The sequence below is a fragment of the Mastomys coucha genome, unplaced genomic scaffold (genome assembly GCF_008632895.1).
Source record: "Mastomys coucha isolate ucsf_1 unplaced genomic scaffold, UCSF_Mcou_1 pScaffold22, whole genome shotgun sequence".
Taxonomy (NCBI): Eukaryota; Metazoa; Chordata; class Mammalia; order Rodentia; family Muridae; genus Mastomys; species Mastomys coucha.
Genome location: NW_022196905.1, coordinates 181,280,941 through 181,301,090, shown reverse-complemented (window position 1 = coordinate 181,301,090; position 20,150 = coordinate 181,280,941). Strand labels below are relative to the sequence as shown.

The window sequence follows — 20,150 nt, the reverse complement described above, 5'->3', positions numbered from 1 at the left end:
TTTCTACAGCGATGCAGTTGTTGTTTTCTACAGCGATGCAGTTGTTGTTTTCTACAGCGATGCAGTTGGTTGTCTTCTACAGCGATGCATTTGTTTGTCTTCTACAGCGATGCAGTTGGTTGTTTTCTACAGCGATGCAGTTGTTTGTTTTCTACTGCTGGACACTCAGCGTGCCTTTAAGAGTAGTTTGTTTCCCTAATGGGATTCCCTTAGGTGAAACTTAAATTTCTGTTTGCAAGTGGTCATCAGTTGGAGATAATTTGGGATTAGGAATAGGAACCTGTACCCACTTCTTTTAGCTCTAGGGCCCCACCTGGTGGCGGCTGCCTTTGTCCCAGTGCATTCATAAGTGCACCATATTGATTTAGAGGGCCTTCCTTGTTTTCCTGGTTGAACTCCAAACCCTCTAGTTCTTACACTCTTTCTGCTGGAACACATATCATTCAGAGCTGAGTGTTCTAAGGTCTCCTGCTCTCTGCATATTGTCTGCCTGTGGGTTTTTGCATTTTTTGCTGTCTCTGCTGCAGAAGAGAGCTTTGTTGATGATGGCTGAGCAAATGGTGATCTGTAATTACAATTGGATGCCATTGTGTGTTATTTTATTGATGTTCTTTTAGTAGAAGAGTAGTATTTGGTTTTACCCTAGGTTCCTGGGCTATCCAGTCTCAGGAGTGTGGTTACCCAGGCAGTGTTCAGTATGTGCTCCATCTCATGGAGTGGGCCTTAAGTTAGATCAGATATTGGTTGGTTACTCTTAAAAGTTCTGTGTCACTATTGCACCAGCATTGTCTTGCAGGTAGGACATCATTGTAAATCAGATGGCTTGTAGCTGGCTTGATGTTCGTTTCTCCTTTGGTAGCATACAGAGTGCCTTCCTGCACTCTAGTCACTAGGGTGTAGGCGCCCGTCTGTCTTGTAAGATTCCGTGGTGATACGTTGATTTGCTCTTCTGGCATTACTTAGTCCTTGTGCTTTTTGGGGTATGGTTTTCTTTAGATGGAAGGTTTCCTTCTAGTGCTTTCTGTAGGATAGGATTTGCAGATAGATACTGTTTACGTTTGGTTTTCTTGTTTTTATTATAGGATGTCTTTTTTTTCCACCTATTTTGATTGAAAGTTTTGCTGGGTATAGTTGTCTGGGCTGGCATCTGTCCAGATGTTCTGTAAATGATCTGGACATTCTCTTGAGAAGTCAGATGTTATTCTAATAGGTTTGCCTTGATGTTACTGGGTCTTTTTCCCTTACAGCTTTTCTTTTGCTGTTGTTCTGTTTAGTGTTATATTTTGTGCCATGGGGAGTTGCTTTTTAGTCCATGCTATTTTTGTGTTCTGTATGCTTTTTGTACATTGATAGGCAATTCCCTCTGCAAAATAGGGGCATTTTCTCCTATGATTTAGTTGAAAATATTTTCGGTGCCTTTGAGCTAAGTCTCTTCTTTCTCTATTCCTATTATTCATAGATTTGGTCTTTTCATAGTGTTTTCTGGATTCTTTGTGCCAGGATTGTTTTAGATTTAACATTTTCTTTGACCAAGATATCCATTTCTTCTATCTTGTCTTCAGTGCCTGAGATTTCTTCTATCTCAATTTCTCTGGGTAAAGCTAGCCTCTGCTTGAGCTCTTAAATTTTGTTTTCAGACAAGAGTTTCCCTGTGTAGATTTGGCTGTCCTGGAACTTAACTGGCCTCAAACTCAGAGATGCAACTGCCTCTTAACTGCTGACATTAAAGGCATGTGCCACCACCACCTGGCCCTTAATTTTTTCATTTCCAGATTTCCACAGTTTGGGTTTTCTTTATGGTTCTATTTCCACTTCCTGGCTCCAACTGTTTTGTTCATTTCTTCCCACTGTTTGTGATTTCACAGACTTAAGGGATTTATTCACTTCGTTAAAGACCTCTATCATACTCATAAAGGATATTCTAAGGTTTTTTTCCTTGTGCTTCAGCTATGTTGAAATACTCAGGGCCTGCTGTGATATGGTTGCTGGGCACTAGGGGAAGCATACTGTCTTGGATGTTACTGTTTTTATACTGGTGTCTAGGCGTCTGAGTTTGGAATGATTGTAATTCTAGGTGCTGACACCTGGAATTGTCTTTGTTTGCTGAGTGTTTTGTTCCTTGTTTCTGTTGTCTTCTTTAGTTCTTAGGAAAGTGTGGCTGGGCGTTGCTTGGTAGAGTTGCTTGTGCAGGTCTATGGGTGGCAGAAAGGATTGAACTGGGTAGGAGAAAAGGCTGAAAGGAGCTTTAGGAAAGAGCTAAGAGGATCCTGTTCACACCTAGAAGTGGGGTCCACAGCGAACAGGAGGTGTGACCAGATCTTGCAAGTAGGTTATTAAAGGAGAGGGAGGTCCTAATGGAGGATGGGAAGAGGAGTAGGACTTCCTTACCAAAGACCCTAGCAGAAATGGCCACTGGGGTGTCCCAAGGAGAGAGTGCTTCCAGGCATCAGGGCCTGACACAGAGGAATGGGAATTGTAATGGGACATGAAGGGGACAGCTGAGATGTCCACAGAAAAGAGGACAAGCTGGCTCCATAGCAAGGTAAGTAAGATGGGAGGAGAGGCACCTTTAAGCTGCTACAGGGCTTAGAGGATGAGAGCCAGGATTATTTTTAGAAGTCATTCACTGGCAGTCTCATTAGAGAAATGTGAGTGGGAGCACTACAATGTGGGGTCTGGTCGGCTCTGCTGAAGAATAGTCTTTACAGCTAGAAACACAAATGTTAAGAAACCTAGAGGTTCCTTTAAAAGTGCTTCTGTAACAACCTAATGAACTTCAAAAGTAAATCTAAATTAAAAAAATATTATTTGTCCAGGAAAAGTTTTCTGTCTCACATATTCTCTTCTCTATCTAGACTTTCATTACAATCTTTATCTTCCAATTGGAATTTTAAAGTTTATTATCCTATTTCATCCTAAATTTTTATAATTTAGTTAGAAATTAAAGTTGCTTTTATGGTAATCATTGCATTTATAGCTTTCTAATTAAAACAAAAAAACTCCTGTTGTAAAGTCTAGAATACTTTGTTTTATAGATATGGCAACTTAGATGGTGACCCAAAAGAAATCTCGCCAGTTATCGACCAGTTCATTGAGTGTGTCTGGCAGTTAATGGAACAGTTCCCTTGTGCCTTTGAGTTCAACGAGAGGTTTTTGATTCACATTCAGCATCATGTTTATTCCTGCCAGTTTGGAAATTTTCTATGTAATAGCCAAAAGGAGAGACGAGAACTCAAGTAAGTTTTGGTGTCCAATTTTTAATGATTTTGGCAACTGGGAGTTTCATATAGAGTTTCATAATTATGAGAACTACTTAATTGAGTTGTAAAATTATTCTACATTCTTTTCCTATTCCTGACATCATTTCATAAGTGGTTTAAATGTTACCAGCTCACAAAAATATGTAGTCACTTTGTCCTGTGATTTCTGTCTGAATCAGATAGGTGAGAAAACTTGACACTAATAATTAAAGGAAACTTCTCAAATTAAAGAAATTAATTTTGTTTTTAAAAATGTTAAGCATATTTGATAGAGATATGAAAACTTCAAATTAAATGGAAAAGCATATTTGAAACTGAGGACATTAGATTTTTAGTTTGATTTTTTTTTTTTATTGAGTATATTCAGTGCACATAGCAGCTGATGAGTTTAATTATAAAGACATTTTCATTCAAGTAGATCCTATATAGTGCCTTTTACTTCCTCCAAACCTTGATTTAGTTGGCATGGAGTGTCACAGTATAGCCTATGGTATAGAAAATAGGAACTCATGACCTTTGCACCCGAGTACCACCACACTTGATAACCAGCCAGGTTAGATTAAAACTGTGTTACATTAGTCAGGACTAATAATATCTGATATGTGGAATCTCAAATAACATTGTAAATTAAGGTGATTTAAGAAGTGTAAATTCAAGAACTTTTTGAAGTACTTATAGCATGAAGATGATTTTAACTGTACTATGTTGTGTATGGCATCCAGTTTCATTGTAGAAAAGATGAGCTCAAATCAAGTAGATTTCAGTAGGTTTGTGCCATCTGGAGTGGAATAGAAAATGACCTTTTTTGTGGTGGCTGCTGCTTTGTTCTGTGAAACATCAGGTATGACTTCTACACAGTCCATGCTTGTTCACAGAGTAGGTCCTGTGTAAGCATGGGAGCCTAAGATCAGCTCCCAGAACTCACATTTCAAAACAAACACTGTGCTATGTGTACCAGCACTCTTATAAATGATTTATTGTTTTAGGTGTATGTTTTGCGTAGATGTAAGAATGTACACTGCACACATCTCTGATATAGGCAGAGGTCAGGAGTGGGTACTGGATACCCCTTTACTGAAGTTCAGGGAGGTATACCATCATGTGGGTAATAGGAACTGAACCTGGGTCCTCTGAAAGGACTGCTTAGCCAACCATCTCTCCAGTTTGGTTAGTATGCTTATAATCCCTGTGCTGGGAAGTAGACACTCACAGATCCTTTTAGATTGCCGTTCAGTAAGAGATTCTTACTCAAAAAACAAATGGCATTTGGGAGATGAATGTGTGGTTAATGTTTGCCATAAACAGGAGGAATGGAGTTTGGGATCCATTTCCTAAACTTTTGTTTGTAATACACTGCTCCAGAGCAGCTGGCTACTGATCTGTGAGGTAGGGTCTGACTGAGAGGGCCTGCCTCAATGAGCAAGGTAGAACAGGTAAGGATAATTCTTGACATCAATTACAAGCCTCCACTTTGACATGCACTCATGTCCCCGTGCACCTACATACATTCACCCATACACATGGATGCCCACATACAACCTCTTGCTTCCTTCATATACAATGAGAATGGGAAAAGGAAAAAGGGTTCATGCCACGAACTGAGGTTTCTTATGGGGTCTCTTGTACTGCTGGACGATGGGTTTTGGCCAGGTGTGCAAGGGATTCGGCGAGTGATAGATAGACACGACACAAAAAAGAGTGCTATCTGGAATGTATTTCTTAAAAATTGCATGAGGCTTTTACAATCATTGCAAAAGCAAAATGAAAAATCTGGCAGCTCAGTAGTCAAGGTACATCTGAGGCTATATGAAACACACTGGGTCTAAAAACATCAGCCATCTCCTCTGGACTGGTGCAGCAATCCTGGGCTCCGAGCACATTCAGGCCACATGGCCCCGGCTGGAGTCCTGGGAGGGGTGTGGGGGGTGGGCTGTGGGTGCGCCAGCCAGGAGGGTAGAGGCTGGAATCTCGAATGCTGAATCTCGAATATTCAATCTCTTGAGTCTCTACTGGTGCTGCACCGCCCCCCCAGGGGGGGGGTGCAGACTACATGAATCTAAGTCCTAGTCCACCTAAGTTCTAGTTCTAGTCAGAGTGCGAGCAAGTCTGAATGTTGAATGCAGACTGAATGCTGTCTCTCACACACACTATCCGCTCAAGGTCTCGCCCATCCTAGGTAAAACACCCACTATGCTAATCTTTTGGGGAAGTAGAGACAGGTCTCTAGCTAATTCCTAGGAGTGGTTCAGTGGTAGTAAGTGACTGAAAATGAGGATTTTACTTGACCTTGCCCTGGGATAAGTCTTCCATTCTGTAAATTTCAATGCCCTACCCACAATGTTGGAGACAATTAGTCTGGGTGGGTAAATTTTAAACCAGGGTTTGGTTAGGATAGTTGGAACTTTGATAAAGGTCAGAGAGCAATGTCTAGCTATTAGTAAAATCATATCTTGGTGGGCACCTAGCACACGAATTCCCAAGGGCATATCTGGGCTACCTCTGAGTTAGGGGTGCCAGGCGACAATGCGGGGGCAGGAGACTGACTTTCCTTGAAGTTTTCGCCTCAAATACTGCTGTCACACAAAATGTATATGGCAGGTTCACAGTTCCTGAGGTGGAATGCTAGTCTGTGATGAAACCACAACATACAAGAGTAATAATGTATACACAGCAGAGCATATCCTTTAGTCTCACTTGTTTTTCTGGATAGTTTGTGGTCTGTTGTACTAAGAAAAGCCAGGCAGATACCGTTAGGATTGGCTATCCATTAATTAGCTGTGAGATTTGGAGAGACTACTTTCTATTCATTTATCTCTTCATGCAGAAAATAGGACATACAGGAATTGTGGATTAAATAAAACTTTTCTTTAAGTACTCAATGACCACACATTTTGTCAACAAATAGTAGTGATATGGAGACAATTATAAGAATGTTTTTGTACCATGCCAAGAAGCCAGTGGCCAATGGCAATGTCACTGCTATACTAATTCTTTTCCAGCTTTAATGTAAAATACTTGTTATTTAGAAGAACCAAGATTGGTCATTTCTTGCCTTTCTTTGAAATAACAGGATTCAAGAAAGAACCTACTCTTTGTGGTCCAACCTGTGGAAGAATCGAGCTGACTACCTCAACCCTCTGTTTAGAGCTGACCACAGTCAGACCCAGGGGAGCCTTCATCTGCCTACAGCTCCATGCAACTTCACCTATAAGTAAGTCAGTCTTGCCAGATGTGTTTTGCAATTGGTAATGACTTAACATTCAGAGGCCAAAGTATACGGAAAAAAGAGCTTCAAGGTTTTGCTGGACATAAAACCACCAGGGAAGATGCTTGGCTATCTGATGGTGGTATTTCTGGCAGTGATGTTTCTCTTTGCATTGCTGTACATATGAAATTCCCTTTAGAAATTGATGCTTTGGGGGCTGGAGAGATGGCTTAGCGGTTAAGAGCACTGACTGATCTTCTGAAGGTCCTGAGTTCAAATCCCAGCAACCACATGGTGGCTCACAACCATCCGTAATGAGATCTGATGCCCTCTTCTGGGGTGTCTGAAGACAGCGACAATGTACTTACATATAATAAATAAATAAATCTTTGAAAAAAAGAAAAAGAAGAAGAAATTGATGCTTTATATGCTCTTAACAATACAAGTTCCCATCATGGTAACTGTTTAAAATGCAAGAAAGGAAATGGAGGAAAGAAAATCAAGTCCTGTAGAAGTAGAATTTGAAGCACAAGTTTGGTGGAAATATTTGCCTATGGAAACCATTGATTTTAGGATGGTACTGGGGAGGCAGGGCAAGGGGCATTCACGGGTTCTAGAGAAGACACACTGAATGCCTACTGCATGCTCTGTCATTCCAGTCCTGTATCCAACAGTTTGACACACTGTGTGTATCAATCTTAGTTCCCTCAGTATTATTTCTTTGACAGCATAGAATACTAATCCTGCATCAAAAATGCTTCCATGGCTTGTACAAAAGTGCACTTTTTAAGACTAAACAAGACATGCTGCAGTTATTTGTATCACAGCTAAGTCATTAGTAGCCCATAACTAATGGTTAAAACTACTTTACTGAGGCTCAGGCACTGTTCTATGTGCTGCAGATAAATAAGGTACCTTGCCCTCAAGGCATTTTTTAATAGGTCTAAAGATACCCCCAGCATTTGACGGTTTGTTCCATTTGCATTCCATAATGTTTTACTGTCTAGGACAGATTTATTGAAAATGCAAATGTCAGTTTCTGTGGTAATAAAGTCAAAGCTGTTGTAAGTTTAACGGTCAGAGTTTATTTCCAGCTGGAATTCTAAATATGTAATCACAAATCCTTAAGTTCCAATGGTACAAGCTGCTGCTTCAGTTTACTATAGAAAAACATATTATGTATGTTCTATTAGTATTAATATAAACTTACTGGCTAAGAGAAGTTACCTCCCGTAGAGAAACTGCCAACCTGAGGTTATTGTAGTAGTTGTGTTTCAAGGCTGTAACTTGTGTTGGTTGTTAATATTGTTGGGCTGTGATCCTGAAGACAAGACTTGGGATTGCAGGCTTTCAGATTAGGATCTGTGCTGCTCTTCCTTCCAGGTTCTGGAATGGGATGTATAACCGCTTTGAGAAGGGGCTGCAGCCCCGACAGTCTGTTACGGATTACCTCATGGCTGTGAAGGAGGAGTCCCAGCAGCTGGAGGAAGAACTGGAGTCCCTACAAGAAGTAAGAGTCTCGCTACTGTTTATATTTTCCTGTGCCCATTTCTTGAGCATTACCTCAAGATCTAGGACATAAATGTAGCACGAGCCATTTTTAAGTCAGTGGGTCAACACCCAGACAATGAAGCCCAAACCGAAAACTGTTCAGTCATCTTTTTGGCTCACTTCAGATTGTAGAAATATGTTACTGTACATTACATAAAATACAGTACATTTTATTTTTCCCATCACCATCTTTCTTTTTTTAAGTTTTCTTTTAAAAATCCCAAAACTCATGGAAATGTGAAAAGGCAAAATTGGATGTATTCAAATGAATTAAAACCTGCTGCTCTATTTTTAAAATTACATATTAATACTGTATTGATATGTAAAGAGCTGAGATTGTCTATGTAATTTTTATTATTGGGCAGAGACATTGTGCTATGCATAAATGCATTTCTTACTTGCTCCCTTCATCTTCAGTGAGTATTATTCATTCTGCCCCATTCATCATACTCTACCTGGGGAACTTATAACCCAAGAACTTGCTATAAATTCCCATTGTTTGGAATTTGTAAGTTAAAAAATCAACGTTTTAAATAGAATGAGATGGGGCTAGAGATGGCTTAGTGGTTAAGAGTACTACTCTCAGCAAATATCTGATTTTGGTTCTCAGTACCCAATAGTGGCTTACAATGATAGGTAACTAGAGTTCAGGGGATCTGATGTCTCTTCTAATCTGCAGACATTGGATGCATGTGGGATACATTCATGCACCCAATGCTGTACATCACTGGAGAAGTATCTCTTAACCGTGTGCAGCAAGGTCACTACTTTATAATGAGTCCTGGTATCTGGGTGTAGTATCTTAAAATGCCCCACATGAGTGGAGGCAATAGTAGAGCTGAGACCTTGGACTGAAGTATGAAGTCAGAGAATTGAAATGAGCCGCAGATTAAACTTACAGTTTTGGAGGCCAATTTATTTTTCACAACAAACAAATCCAGTTTTCTGTATCTTAGGATCCTGCTTATTACAGAATTCTTTTGACTGAAAATTTGTAAAGTTTAGAAACAAGATATATAGAATATCAAAAGTACCTTAATATTAAATGTTGCTTTATTTCTTTAAAATAGCTAAAGTTTCTTAGCTTAGCGTTCAAGATTTTCCCATAACGCATCACAATCCCTTTCCGTTCTCATCTCCAGTGCTCCCCATTTAACTTACATTTTCTGCCTCTGCCTTTGTGGCTTTCTAACCACTGCAAGGTCCAGGCTGTGCCTTTTCCCTCAAAACCATCTTACCTTTCTGAAATGACTACAAGAACTCTTTCTGTGTGTTACAATCTCCAGATGTGCTACGGCTGCATCTGGATTCATTGTGTCCCTCCTATGGTCCAGCACAGTTTTTCTGCACTAAAACTAAAAACTCTTAGGAATGCTTCTGAATGTGTAATGCTTAATTTTCACATACTCCCCTACTTATATGAAAGGAAACTGAGGTAAAACATATTTGGAGTAGCCTGCAGTGATCTGGTGGAGGAACAGTATAGACATGTGTAAGAATATAATTGAGCCCTAAGATGCAGTGAATTACTGATATATGAACACAGGAAGACCAAAAAATGGTATAAAATGCAACTCTAGGAGGAGGAATTAAATTTTTCTTGCGAGTTCTGTTTTGATGAGATACATCATTCTTACCTTACAAAAGCATATCTAGGGGACGCAGAGGTAGGTAGCTCAGCCGCTAAGAGCACAGATAACTTTCCCACCAGACCCAGGTTCAATCCCTAGCACTCAAATGACAGCTTACAATTGTCTGTAACTCTGATTCCAAGGGATTCAACAGCCTCTTTTGACGTCCACAGGTACCAGGCACACACATGGTGTACAGACTTATGTACAAGCAAATATTTATATGCGTATTTTGAAACAAATGTTTCAAAAATGAAAAAAGTTAATACGATGCAAATGATTATGTCAAATTGTATAGTCATAAAAAAGTGTGGGGGGCCACTTTCAGGCAGTGTAATCAGACGTATTGTTCACATTGTAGACAATCTATCAAGGCGCTTACTACCATCCTTGCATTAAGACGTGAAGAAAGCAAGCCTCCCAGTTAATTTTGTTGAAGTTCATGACCTCTGGTTTTCTGACATAAGACTCTTGTCCTTAATGTTATCCTTAATTGGAAGGGAGTCAGTAAGATAAGCAAATATATATGTAAGAATAAATTGTGACTTTTCTTAAAGTTGTTACTTATTTTTTAGAGGCTGGAAAAAATTCAGAAAGTCCACTTAAATGGCACCAAAGTGAAGAGTAAGCAAAGTGAACCCAGCAAACACTCGGGGTTTTCTACCTCAGACAACAGCACAGCTAACACTCCTCAGGATTACAGTGGCAACATGAAGTCCTTCCCATCCAGGAGCCCTTCCCAGGGTGATGAAGATTCTGCTCTGATTCTAACCCAAGACAACTTAAAAAGCTCAGACCCCGATCTTTCAGTAAACAGTGATCAAGAGTCTGGGGTGGAGGATTTGAGCTGTCGTTCTCCCAGTGGTGGTGAGCATGCACCCAGCGAAGACAGCGGCAAGGACCGGGACTCTGACGAAGCTGTGTTTCTCACTGCCTGAAGTTTCCCTTTGGAGTTCCAAAGTAAAAGACAAAGAAACACTTTCAAATTAAGGGGAAAGTGCAATTCATAGTAAAAATATTGAAAAATGGCAAGTTCCATCCAGAACCATAAAATTACAGCTGTGAAAATGAAACAAAGAATGCTCTTTATCAATAGCCAGTTCTTTTATTAAATCATAATGAAGACTGATCACCATTCCTGAGGCTCATGTTAGATTATGAAAATGATATTTCCTACAAGAATAGCATCTTCATCTAAGGTTGTTCAGTCTTCCCTGGCATAGCATGTCTCTGCTTAGAAAGCCCTCCTGTTTTCTCTCATACCTGATGATGTTTGGACTATTACTTCACTTCCAGATGCAGTTTGCATTCAGAAACATTTGACATTTCCTTCTGCCTTTACCAATATTTAAGAAAGTAAGTGCTGAGAGTACCCTTTTTTGTTAATAAATATAATCATTTTATTTTTTCCCTCTGGAATATCTTCTGCTTCTCAAAAATGGATGTCTGTCTTTAACATGAATGTAGAACATAATAAAGCAGAAGCCTCATTCATTTTCTCCATCTCAAATTTGAATCCAGACATTAGTTCTTAGCAACCTTTTGCTACTATTTCATAGATTACACCAAACAAAACTGTAAGCCAGCACTGATTCCAATTACAACACTGTACACTAGGTAATAATACATCAACAAGGAAAAAGGTCAAGAACTAGGGAATCTGCTTATCATGTAGTTATTGTCTGCTTATTGTGATAAGACACCACAACCAAGGCAACTAGAATAAAGAATTTATTTGGGGCTTACAGTTTCAGAGGCTTAAAACCCACGACCATCAGTGGAGGAAGGCATGGCAGCAGCCAAGCAGGTATGGCATTGGAGCAGTAGCTGACAGCTCACATCTCAAGACAACCAAGAGGCAGTGAGAGCTAACTGGAAAAGGCATGGGCTTTTTCAAAATCTAAAGGCAGCTCCTAGTTACATACCCCCCTCCAACAAGGCAGGCCACTTCTCCTAATCCTCCTAAACAGTCCCACCAACCAGGAACAAAGCATTCAAATAGATGAGCCTTTCGGAGCCAATCTTCAAACTCCCAAAACATCTGCTAAACACAGGGAACAAAGGTTACAGCACTTTACATTTTACAAATTATATAGAAAAAGTTTTCTGCAACATTAGCAATATCTCATGACCATGGACTACTGAATGGCATTTCTGAAGTTTCTGTTAAAATCACTTAAAACAGGATTTGAATTGAGCTTTTGATCTGAAAACTCTTAATGGAGAAATGTTGCTGTGTTTGGGCATACTGAAATGTTCTTATATGATTTTGCAATGTAAGTACATTCTAATAAAGAGATACATTTAATCTTAGTTTTTTATAACAGTATTTTTTAAAGTGTGAAAATTTTTATCAGATAATGTATTCAATTTTTTTTTTTGGAAATAGAAATACAGTAATAAGAAAGGACAAGAGGCTGAAAACCTAGTGAGTCATACACACACATCACATAATGTTACACAATATAATAGTATTCACATTTGAAGACAGAATGAACTTTAATATACTAAAGGCCTGTAATATAAAAATATTGTTAATACAAAAATAAAGCAAGTGTTATTCCTTTAGATGTTAAACTGACATTTTCTGTTGGAAAGTTTTCCAATTAAGCATAAGGAATATTTACTCATTTTCCTATAGTATATCTAATAGCTAATAAACACATGGAATATTGTGGGAATGGCTTTTGCAGCTTTATAACATGAATCACTTCTTTTCTTTTTTTCCTTTTTTTTAAGACAACATTTGACTATGTAGCCCCGGCTGACCTCAAACTCAGGGATCTGCCTGCTGGCATTAAAGGTGTGTGTCATTGTGCCTGGCTGTTTTACCATTTTAATAATACCTGCTCTTAGAATACTGCTGCCTCTTTTTTTATAGTAGACAATAGGTCAACAAAAAAAAAGAAAAAACATCATCTATGCCAAACTGGACTACATATTTGGAAAAACAAGCAGTATGTATGTATTTTAAATTTTTATTTTTTAATGTGACACCTTCAGCATCAGAGCCACACACTTTTTGTTCTCTTCATCCTTTTACAAGACATAATTTAGGTATGTGTTTATGGAGTCATTTTATTTTTTTACAAATCAATACTGAAGCTACACACATGTTTACTGTAGCCTGCCTTTCAGAGTCCCGGGATAAATCACGGTCAATTCAACTAAAAATCTCTAGTATTACATGTTGATCTTAAATGAAGCTTCAGTCGTGAAGTATTTTATTATTTAAGGTAGTGTTTCAGAGAATGCTTCAATATATAACTGATTCAAGACTTACTTCCCAACCTTTAATAGTTATAGCTCAAGTGATTTATTAGTTAATAGTACTAAAGAATTTTGATCATGTTTGAGCAAGTCATTTGACAATTTAAACAAAACAAAACAAAATCTCCCAGAAACCTTCAGTGCTGAAGTGAGAGGAGCACGGAACAGGTGTGGGACCATGTCCTCCACCACGTCTGTAACAAGGGCCTCGCTTGCTGCCATTCTGCCCACCATATAAACTGGTCTGCAAAGCTTCCCGCAATGATTCTCTCATTCTCCTCTCCTGTAGGAGTAATGGAATTACAGACCTAGCCCTGTTCTGCCATGTGCCAGGTTTTTATATAAGTCCTGAGGATTTGAATCAGGTCCCTCAAGCTTGCATGACACAAAGTTAGCACTGAGCCACCTCCCAGCCCAGGTTTTCATTCCTTAAGAGGATGCAGGTGAGCCAATAGATAAGAGTGCCTTCCTCATAGGCATGAAGCCCTGAGCTCAGTTCCCGAGCTCCACGTGGACTGGGGTTGGTGATACATGCTTAGGAGGTGGAGGATCAATCAGAAGGACAAGGTCATCCTCAGCTACATCAAAGTTAGAGCGCAGTCTGGGTTAGAAATCCTGCCTTAAAAGAACAGAAGGCACAACTTTAATTTTCTTCTTTCTCCTACAACAGACTCTTAGCTGTCCTTCAATTTAAATATGTAAACTGTGGTCAAATAACCTTTGTTCTAATTTTGTTACTTTATTCTGAAGTTTTCACCCAACTTTGACTTTACTGATTTGTTACTACATACCTTTAAATATCCTTGATAAAATCTACCCTGGGTAGTGATTCTTAAGCTTTCCTTTATAATCTTCCATATTATACACTAAAGTAAAATCCAAGAATGTGCTTTGGTATTCATATCTGTAGCCGATTTTTACAAAGAAGAAATGTGGCCATAAAATTACAACCATGTACTGTCTCCTGCAAATAAAAATGTAAATTCACATTGGCATATTCACATATTCACTACAAGTAATAAACATTTCTGAACTAGTTTGTCAACTTGTTAAATGCAAGCAATTGTGGTCAAATGTCTTGGTTTAATGTCTGGATTGTAAAGAGGCTCTCTGAACTTTTAAGGAGAAATTATGCTTCCTTAAGTGACTTCCTTGGATAATACAAGTTTAAAGTAAAGCATGCCCTGGCCTGGGTGAGCAAGTAGGGTATGTGTGTGTCTCCACACTTGTATTGTCTCTGGGCAGTCTTTCTATAATGCTGAGATGTTTAGCAGATAGTTAATAAGAAGGCCTGCAGTCTGCCTGTCTCTTGGTTCTGGGATATCCCTGGTTTTTAAGAAAGCAACTAGACTGTGACTGGCAAATTCTCTACTGACTAGAGTGACTGCTAGGAATGTTAAACACAAACACTCAGAAGTCTCTGAATGCCACCTTGTTGGTCACAAATGTGAAACATTACTCCATCTGTTATCTCACCTACATCTGTATCAGGAATAACAGGTTTACCCTTTGTCTGCCTGAGGATTCAATAGCATACCCTTAACAATAGTGCCAGGAAGACAGGCACTTTTATAATGGTGTATAGCCAGCACTGGATCTTCACAGTCCACATGAATATGTCTTCCACAAACATGAAAAAAATTTTCAATAAGAAAATATTTATGATTTTCTTAAAACTCCATTACCAAAAATATGTAGAGTAAAAATGAAGACAAGACAATGCATAATGAATGCAGGCTTTGGAATGACAGTCACGGATAAAACCTGAGCAGCCATGTGTTAGGTACTTAGTGATTTAGATCCTACCTTACCAACCTCACATATGTAGTCACTCACTCTCTTTTGCTGTGACAAAATACAGAAACAAATTGCTGAATACATCTACAATTAGAAAATTAAATTCATTAAAAATCAAGACAATATTGTTATTATAAAGCTTTCTTAGGAAAAAAAATTTAAAAAGGTTAAGTCAAAGTATTAAAATTTTACTATTTTTCTCTAGATTTACCATTTCTTAACAAAAGGGTTTTTTTTTTTTTTTTTGTTTTTACATTTGGAATATAAAAGGAGTATCATTTAACCAAAACCCATAAATACTTATTTTTTTAGTTAGCATGAAAGTCTGTATTGTACTGGTTTAAGTGAAAGGCAGTTTTAAAACTAAGTAAAATATCTATCTATGAGATGAATGGCACCTGTCTATAACCCTGTACTCAGGGAGGAGAAGTACAAGTTTGAGGCTAGACTGGGCTACACAGTACGACCCTGTTCCAGAACAAAATAAAGCCAATGTATGGACCTGTATTGCTCCCTCCATGTATCTTCAGTCTGAAGGTGAAGCTGTAAGAAAGTAGACTCTTCACACTTGTTTACTGCAGGTAGTGCAGCTTCCTTTCTTGAGACAGCACCTCAGCAGGACTGCTGTTTCCTGACACCGACTTTCTGAAAACAAACTGCTCTGGACAATTTCATCATCTAGAAAGAAAGTTGTGTGTGTGTGTATGTGTGTGTGTGTGTGTCAGAGGGTAGGCTAGATGACTTTTCCACAGCTGAAAATAGGTTTTTGAAAGAAGGCTGACAGGAAAAGAATCTAAGTAGTAAGCACACTTGATAAATGAGCAGCTTCAAGTTAAAACTAAAAATGCAAATCAGTAGTTTTTATAAAATATTAAAAATTAGCTATAATTACATGCATAGATGTTTAATCAGGAATAGCAGAGGAACTTAAATACAGGATTTGTCAACAATAAACATCTTTAGTGCAAATAGTGCAGAAAATTTTCTCAAATATAGCAGTCATTCTAATCTATACAAAATCAGTCTCAGGTGCATATACAATCTATAGTGCATCTGGATCTCAGCCATGGTCATGAAATGCCAATTCCTCAGTCATAAACAGAAAACAATGTGCTTAGGTTTGTGTCCCATTTCTTTCTTGGTAGTTGATATTTTCAGGAAAATCTGAAATGAAAAAAATTTCAAACTTAAAATTTAATTTAAGATTATAAACATTCACTCCTTTATACTGTCCTCCTGTTAAGGTACTGTAACTTGACTGGGAAGGAGCTGGGGAAGGGAAAGACTTCAGTGTGTTCCTTTCAATAATATTTCTACTTCCTGGGCTGGGGTAAATACAAAAAGTATAAAAATTAGCTCAGTTTGGAAATTAAGATATAACACAATTCAGAGGTGATAGTAATGCAATAAAAACTAGAGGTAAGAAATGCCTATTACCTCCTTCCTTTTCAAAAAAATCCCCATGCTCCTCCTTGAAGTCTATTCCTTTCAGCCTGATGGCTGTGTGCAGGTGATTCATCCTTCTCCCCTAGGGATTTATATTGCAACTCAAGACTCTCAATACACACCAGCTGCTATGGTTGATGGGTGACTAAGAAAATGGAACTGGTGATGTAGGTCAGTTCTAGAGTGCTTGTTGAACACATGGAAAGCAATGGGTCTGATTCCAACACTACAAAAACAAAAATCAGACTTGATGCAGAAATGAGAAACAGCCAGCCTGAGAAGGAAGATATGTTTTGGTTACTGAGTGGCTTCTAGTATGTCTCAGCAACTGGGCTGTGCTTTCCTATAGTAATTTGTGTTCTCCTTCAGTAACAAGCCCTTATTTAAGTTTGTGCGGTTTGTGGAGGTTTGAAAGAGAAATACCCAACAGACCTGGGTTGGTGACCACTTGGTGCTGTCTCGGGGGTTGGTGCAGCCTTGCTTGTAAGTCATTATGGGCGGGCTTTGAAAGGTCATAGCACACTGTATTAATAGTCTGTTCTCTGCTTCATGTTTGTGGTTGAAGATGTGATCCCTTAGCTTCTAGCTCCAGCTGCCTGATGCTAAGCCTGCCTCACAATTATGGATTCTCCCTCACCAACCATAAACACAAATAACTTCTTCTATCTGTAAGATACCTTGGTCATGGTATTTTATCACAGCAAAAGAAAACGGGGCAGGGTTTTCTTCTGTAAACAAGACATTCCTAAAATAAGTAGAGAGGAGAAGGAAAAGAGCTTGAGGGCTGAAAGACCATGGATGAGAAGATGACAGTAGATGGAAGAGCATGACTATATGCTACCTTAGGAGAAATGCAAACTCTCATTAAGAATACAGTGGTACTGAGAAAATATCTACGGGGTTTCTACTGGTTATAGGCTTACTTAGGCGGCAATGTTTAATATATAATGGTCAATATTTTATAACAATCAACAACTATAACGATAGACTCATGTTGACAGCAGTGAACAGGCACTGTTAAGAATTATTCAGTTAAAGCACACTTGTATGACAGCCTTGAGACACTAGCTGGAAAGGCATTTACCTAGAGAGGAGCATGAAATTGGCTGTGCATCGCTATCACCTGGTGAAGCTTCTCTTCTTTAGCTCTTCTACAGTGGCAAATCTAGAAGATAAATTATTTAAAATACCAGTCACTTTTCCAACTATTTCCTACATTAAGACAGAATTCCAAGTAAGAATATTTTAATTTGTTAACATTCCGTTAGCTTTTTAACACTTAAGGTAGCTAGTAATTCTTCAGAATTTAGAAGGAATCCAGAAGAACATTAAGGTGTGTTTGAAAAGTCTTTGACTATAAACTTTCCTAATATTAAATTTTGATTATTTAATTTCAAATGCCTGTGCTTTTAAAAAACACAATTAAACTTTGCTCTTGTCAACTACAGAAGATTAACAAACTAAAACTTCAAAGTAACTATACAGAATAGAATGAATCAGAAACCAATTTCTTACTAATACTATACACACAGGCAAGTTACTAACCATCTCTGAATTTTGTCTCTCATGAAAAAAGAAGCTCCTTAAAATCTGCCCTGTCTTACACACAATCATACAGTCTCACAAACATACCCCCTACACACAAACATTTCATAAAACTTACTAAGTAACAAATGTGATTGTTTCAGAAATATTAGGTAAATATTTAGGACTATTAAATATTTAGCAGCAAGTTGTTAAGCAGATTTTTTTCCCTTCGATACAATCGAAATACCAGAATAGAAGGTGTTCTAGAAAGTGCTGAGTAGTATTTCAATGATTACTGTTGTGTCTATAAGCTATTATGTTTCTAGTCAACTTGTGAAACAGGTTGTGTGCAGGAGAATATTACAGGTGACTACCAGCGCCTACTCAGTGATGCAGACACTACTGTTTCTGAGTGAGAACTATCATGTGATTTACCTGCTTGCGCACTCAGAACAGGGTTAGAGCAACAGGAGAGTCCTGCTAGCCTTCCCAAAGAGGCTTTTCAGAGTCTGCTCAGTACTCAAAACTCCAGCTTGGTTATGTGCTAAGTATTTTTACTTATTGACACACTTAAAAAAAATATTATGTTGCCACTCATCCTCAATTGAAGAGTATTACATACTGTTCTCTTTTCCTTGAAGCTATTGAGAAAATCATCTATTTCAGTTTTTCCCTCCAAGAAATCTTCGGCAATATTATCAGACTCTTCCTCAGCTTCATGTGCAGCTACTTTCAATCTTGCCTGTAGGGCACTTGCACTACAACTCTGAACAAACAAAAAGTCAGGCAATGCATTAGTCTATAATTGTCAGATAAACTATAGAGGGGAAATAAGACAGAGATATGAAAAGCAATATTCACATGGCTCTTTAGCATTGGCTACTTGGATAGGTACTGCCTTAGTTATGAGTTAGGGTTTCTTCTATCACTGTAATGAAATACCAGGCCCGAAAGGAAACTGGGGAGGAAAGGGTTGGTTTGCCTTACTGTTCCACATCACCATTCATCACTGAACAAAGTCAGGATAGGAACTCAAGCTGGGCAGTAACCTGGAGGCAAAAGCTAATGCAGAGGCCATGGAGGAATGCTGTTATTGATCTGTTCCTCATGGTTTGCTTAGTTTTCTTATAGAGCCCAGGGATTGTACCACCCACAATGCATTGGGTCCTCCCCCATCAATAACTAATTAAGAAAATGTACTACAAAATCTTGGACAGCCCAATCTTTTTGTTTTTGTTTTTTTTTTTGTTTTGTTTTGTTTTGGTTTTGGTTTTTCGAGACAGGGTTTCTCTGTATATCCCTGGCTGTCCTGGAACTCACTCTGTAGACCAGGCTGGCCTCGAACTCAGAAATCCGCCTGCCTCTGCCTCCCAAGTGCGGGTAGCCCAATCTTATGGAGGTAATTTTCTCAATTGGGGCTCCTTCCTCTCTGATAACTATAGCTTGTGTCAATTTGACTTACAATTAGCAAGTACAGATATCAAACACAAAAGAAACTAAATAACAAACTGTAAAACTATTAAATAAGAAAGTGAAACACCACTGTTCTGTCCTAGACATTTTGGAATTAAGTCACCGTGAGAATGCCTATTCAGACGACCCAATGACCCCCATCGCCTTGCATTCCTATTCTTGTCTATCTTTGTTAGATTATGATGACAATGATAACTCAAAAGATCTACAAAATCAATGTAATCTCATACATTCCAAGAATCTTTCATTGAAAAAAGTATACTAACATTCAAATGACATCCCATCTGGGTTGACAATGCTCCCTCCAAGAACCAAAGACCACCTAACAAAAAAATCAAACACTAGGCATAAGAAGTCCTCTTTTGGTTTGTTGCTCAGAGTTGTCCAAGAGATGCCCCTAACACTACAGGCCATTGCTATTGCCTTGGTTGCCATCCAGAAGTGGAAGATCAATTCTTATTGCTGAAGACAGCATGTACGTCAGACACAAGTTCTTGGAATTGATAGAATGCTCCACCATGAAGACTAGCTTTCACAGTATGAGAAAGCACCATGCAAACTTCTAAAGGAGGGAAGCAATCAGCAGTTCTACCTAACTATGAACCACAATAATGAGGAGCCTGTCATGATAACTCAAAAGTGCAGGAGCAGCATGCACACCTTGGCAGCAACCATTACCTTCCGATAGGACTAAGACATGCTCAACAAAGGGGGAACTCATGCCCGTGACTGAGAGCCTAGCCAGCTACCCAGGACTAGGGAAGTTGTGGATCTTGAAGAATCAACAATCACCACTTTACTAATCCAGCATAATCCTTAATCCATAGATAAGTGCAGTCCTCACCCTCATCAAGGAAACTTCTCTTTGCAATAAACCAGAAAGACCATTACAGAAAACCACAACTAATCAAACTATAGAGTCATGGAACCCAGTCCAAACATACAAAGCAACTCCTGTCGCTAAGGCTCAAGGAAATTTAGAAAGATTAC

The 20,150-nt window shown here is 38.7% G+C and overlaps 2 protein-coding genes across 2 annotated transcripts in view; one reads left to right on the top strand and one right to left on the bottom strand.

Annotated features, from left to right (window-relative positions):
• Mtmr7 (myotubularin related protein 7) overlaps positions 1–13,902 on the top strand; it is an 85,676-nt gene extending 71,774 nt beyond the window's left edge. Inside the window, exons 11-14 of the mRNA XM_031339583.1 lie at positions 3,036–3,236; positions 6,331–6,471; positions 7,849–7,975; positions 10,223–13,902. Of these exons, the coding sequence (XP_031195443.1) occupies positions 3,036–3,236; positions 6,331–6,471; positions 7,849–7,975; positions 10,223–10,585 (832 nt within the window). The 3' untranslated portion in view covers positions 10,586–13,902. The remainder of the gene's footprint in view (positions 1–3,035; positions 3,237–6,330; positions 6,472–7,848; positions 7,976–10,222) is intronic.
• The window catches only part of Vps37a (VPS37A subunit of ESCRT-I), a 38,092-nt gene continuing 29,892 nt past the window's right edge, over positions 11,951–20,150 (bottom strand). Inside the window, exons 10-12 of the mRNA XM_031339584.1 lie at positions 18,310–18,453; positions 17,245–17,325; positions 11,951–15,878 (exon numbers count right to left, since the gene is read on the bottom strand). Coding sequence (XP_031195444.1) covers positions 17,245–17,325; positions 18,310–18,453 — 225 coding nt within the window. The 3' untranslated portion in view covers positions 11,951–15,878. The remainder of the gene's footprint in view (positions 15,879–17,244; positions 17,326–18,309; positions 18,454–20,150) is intronic.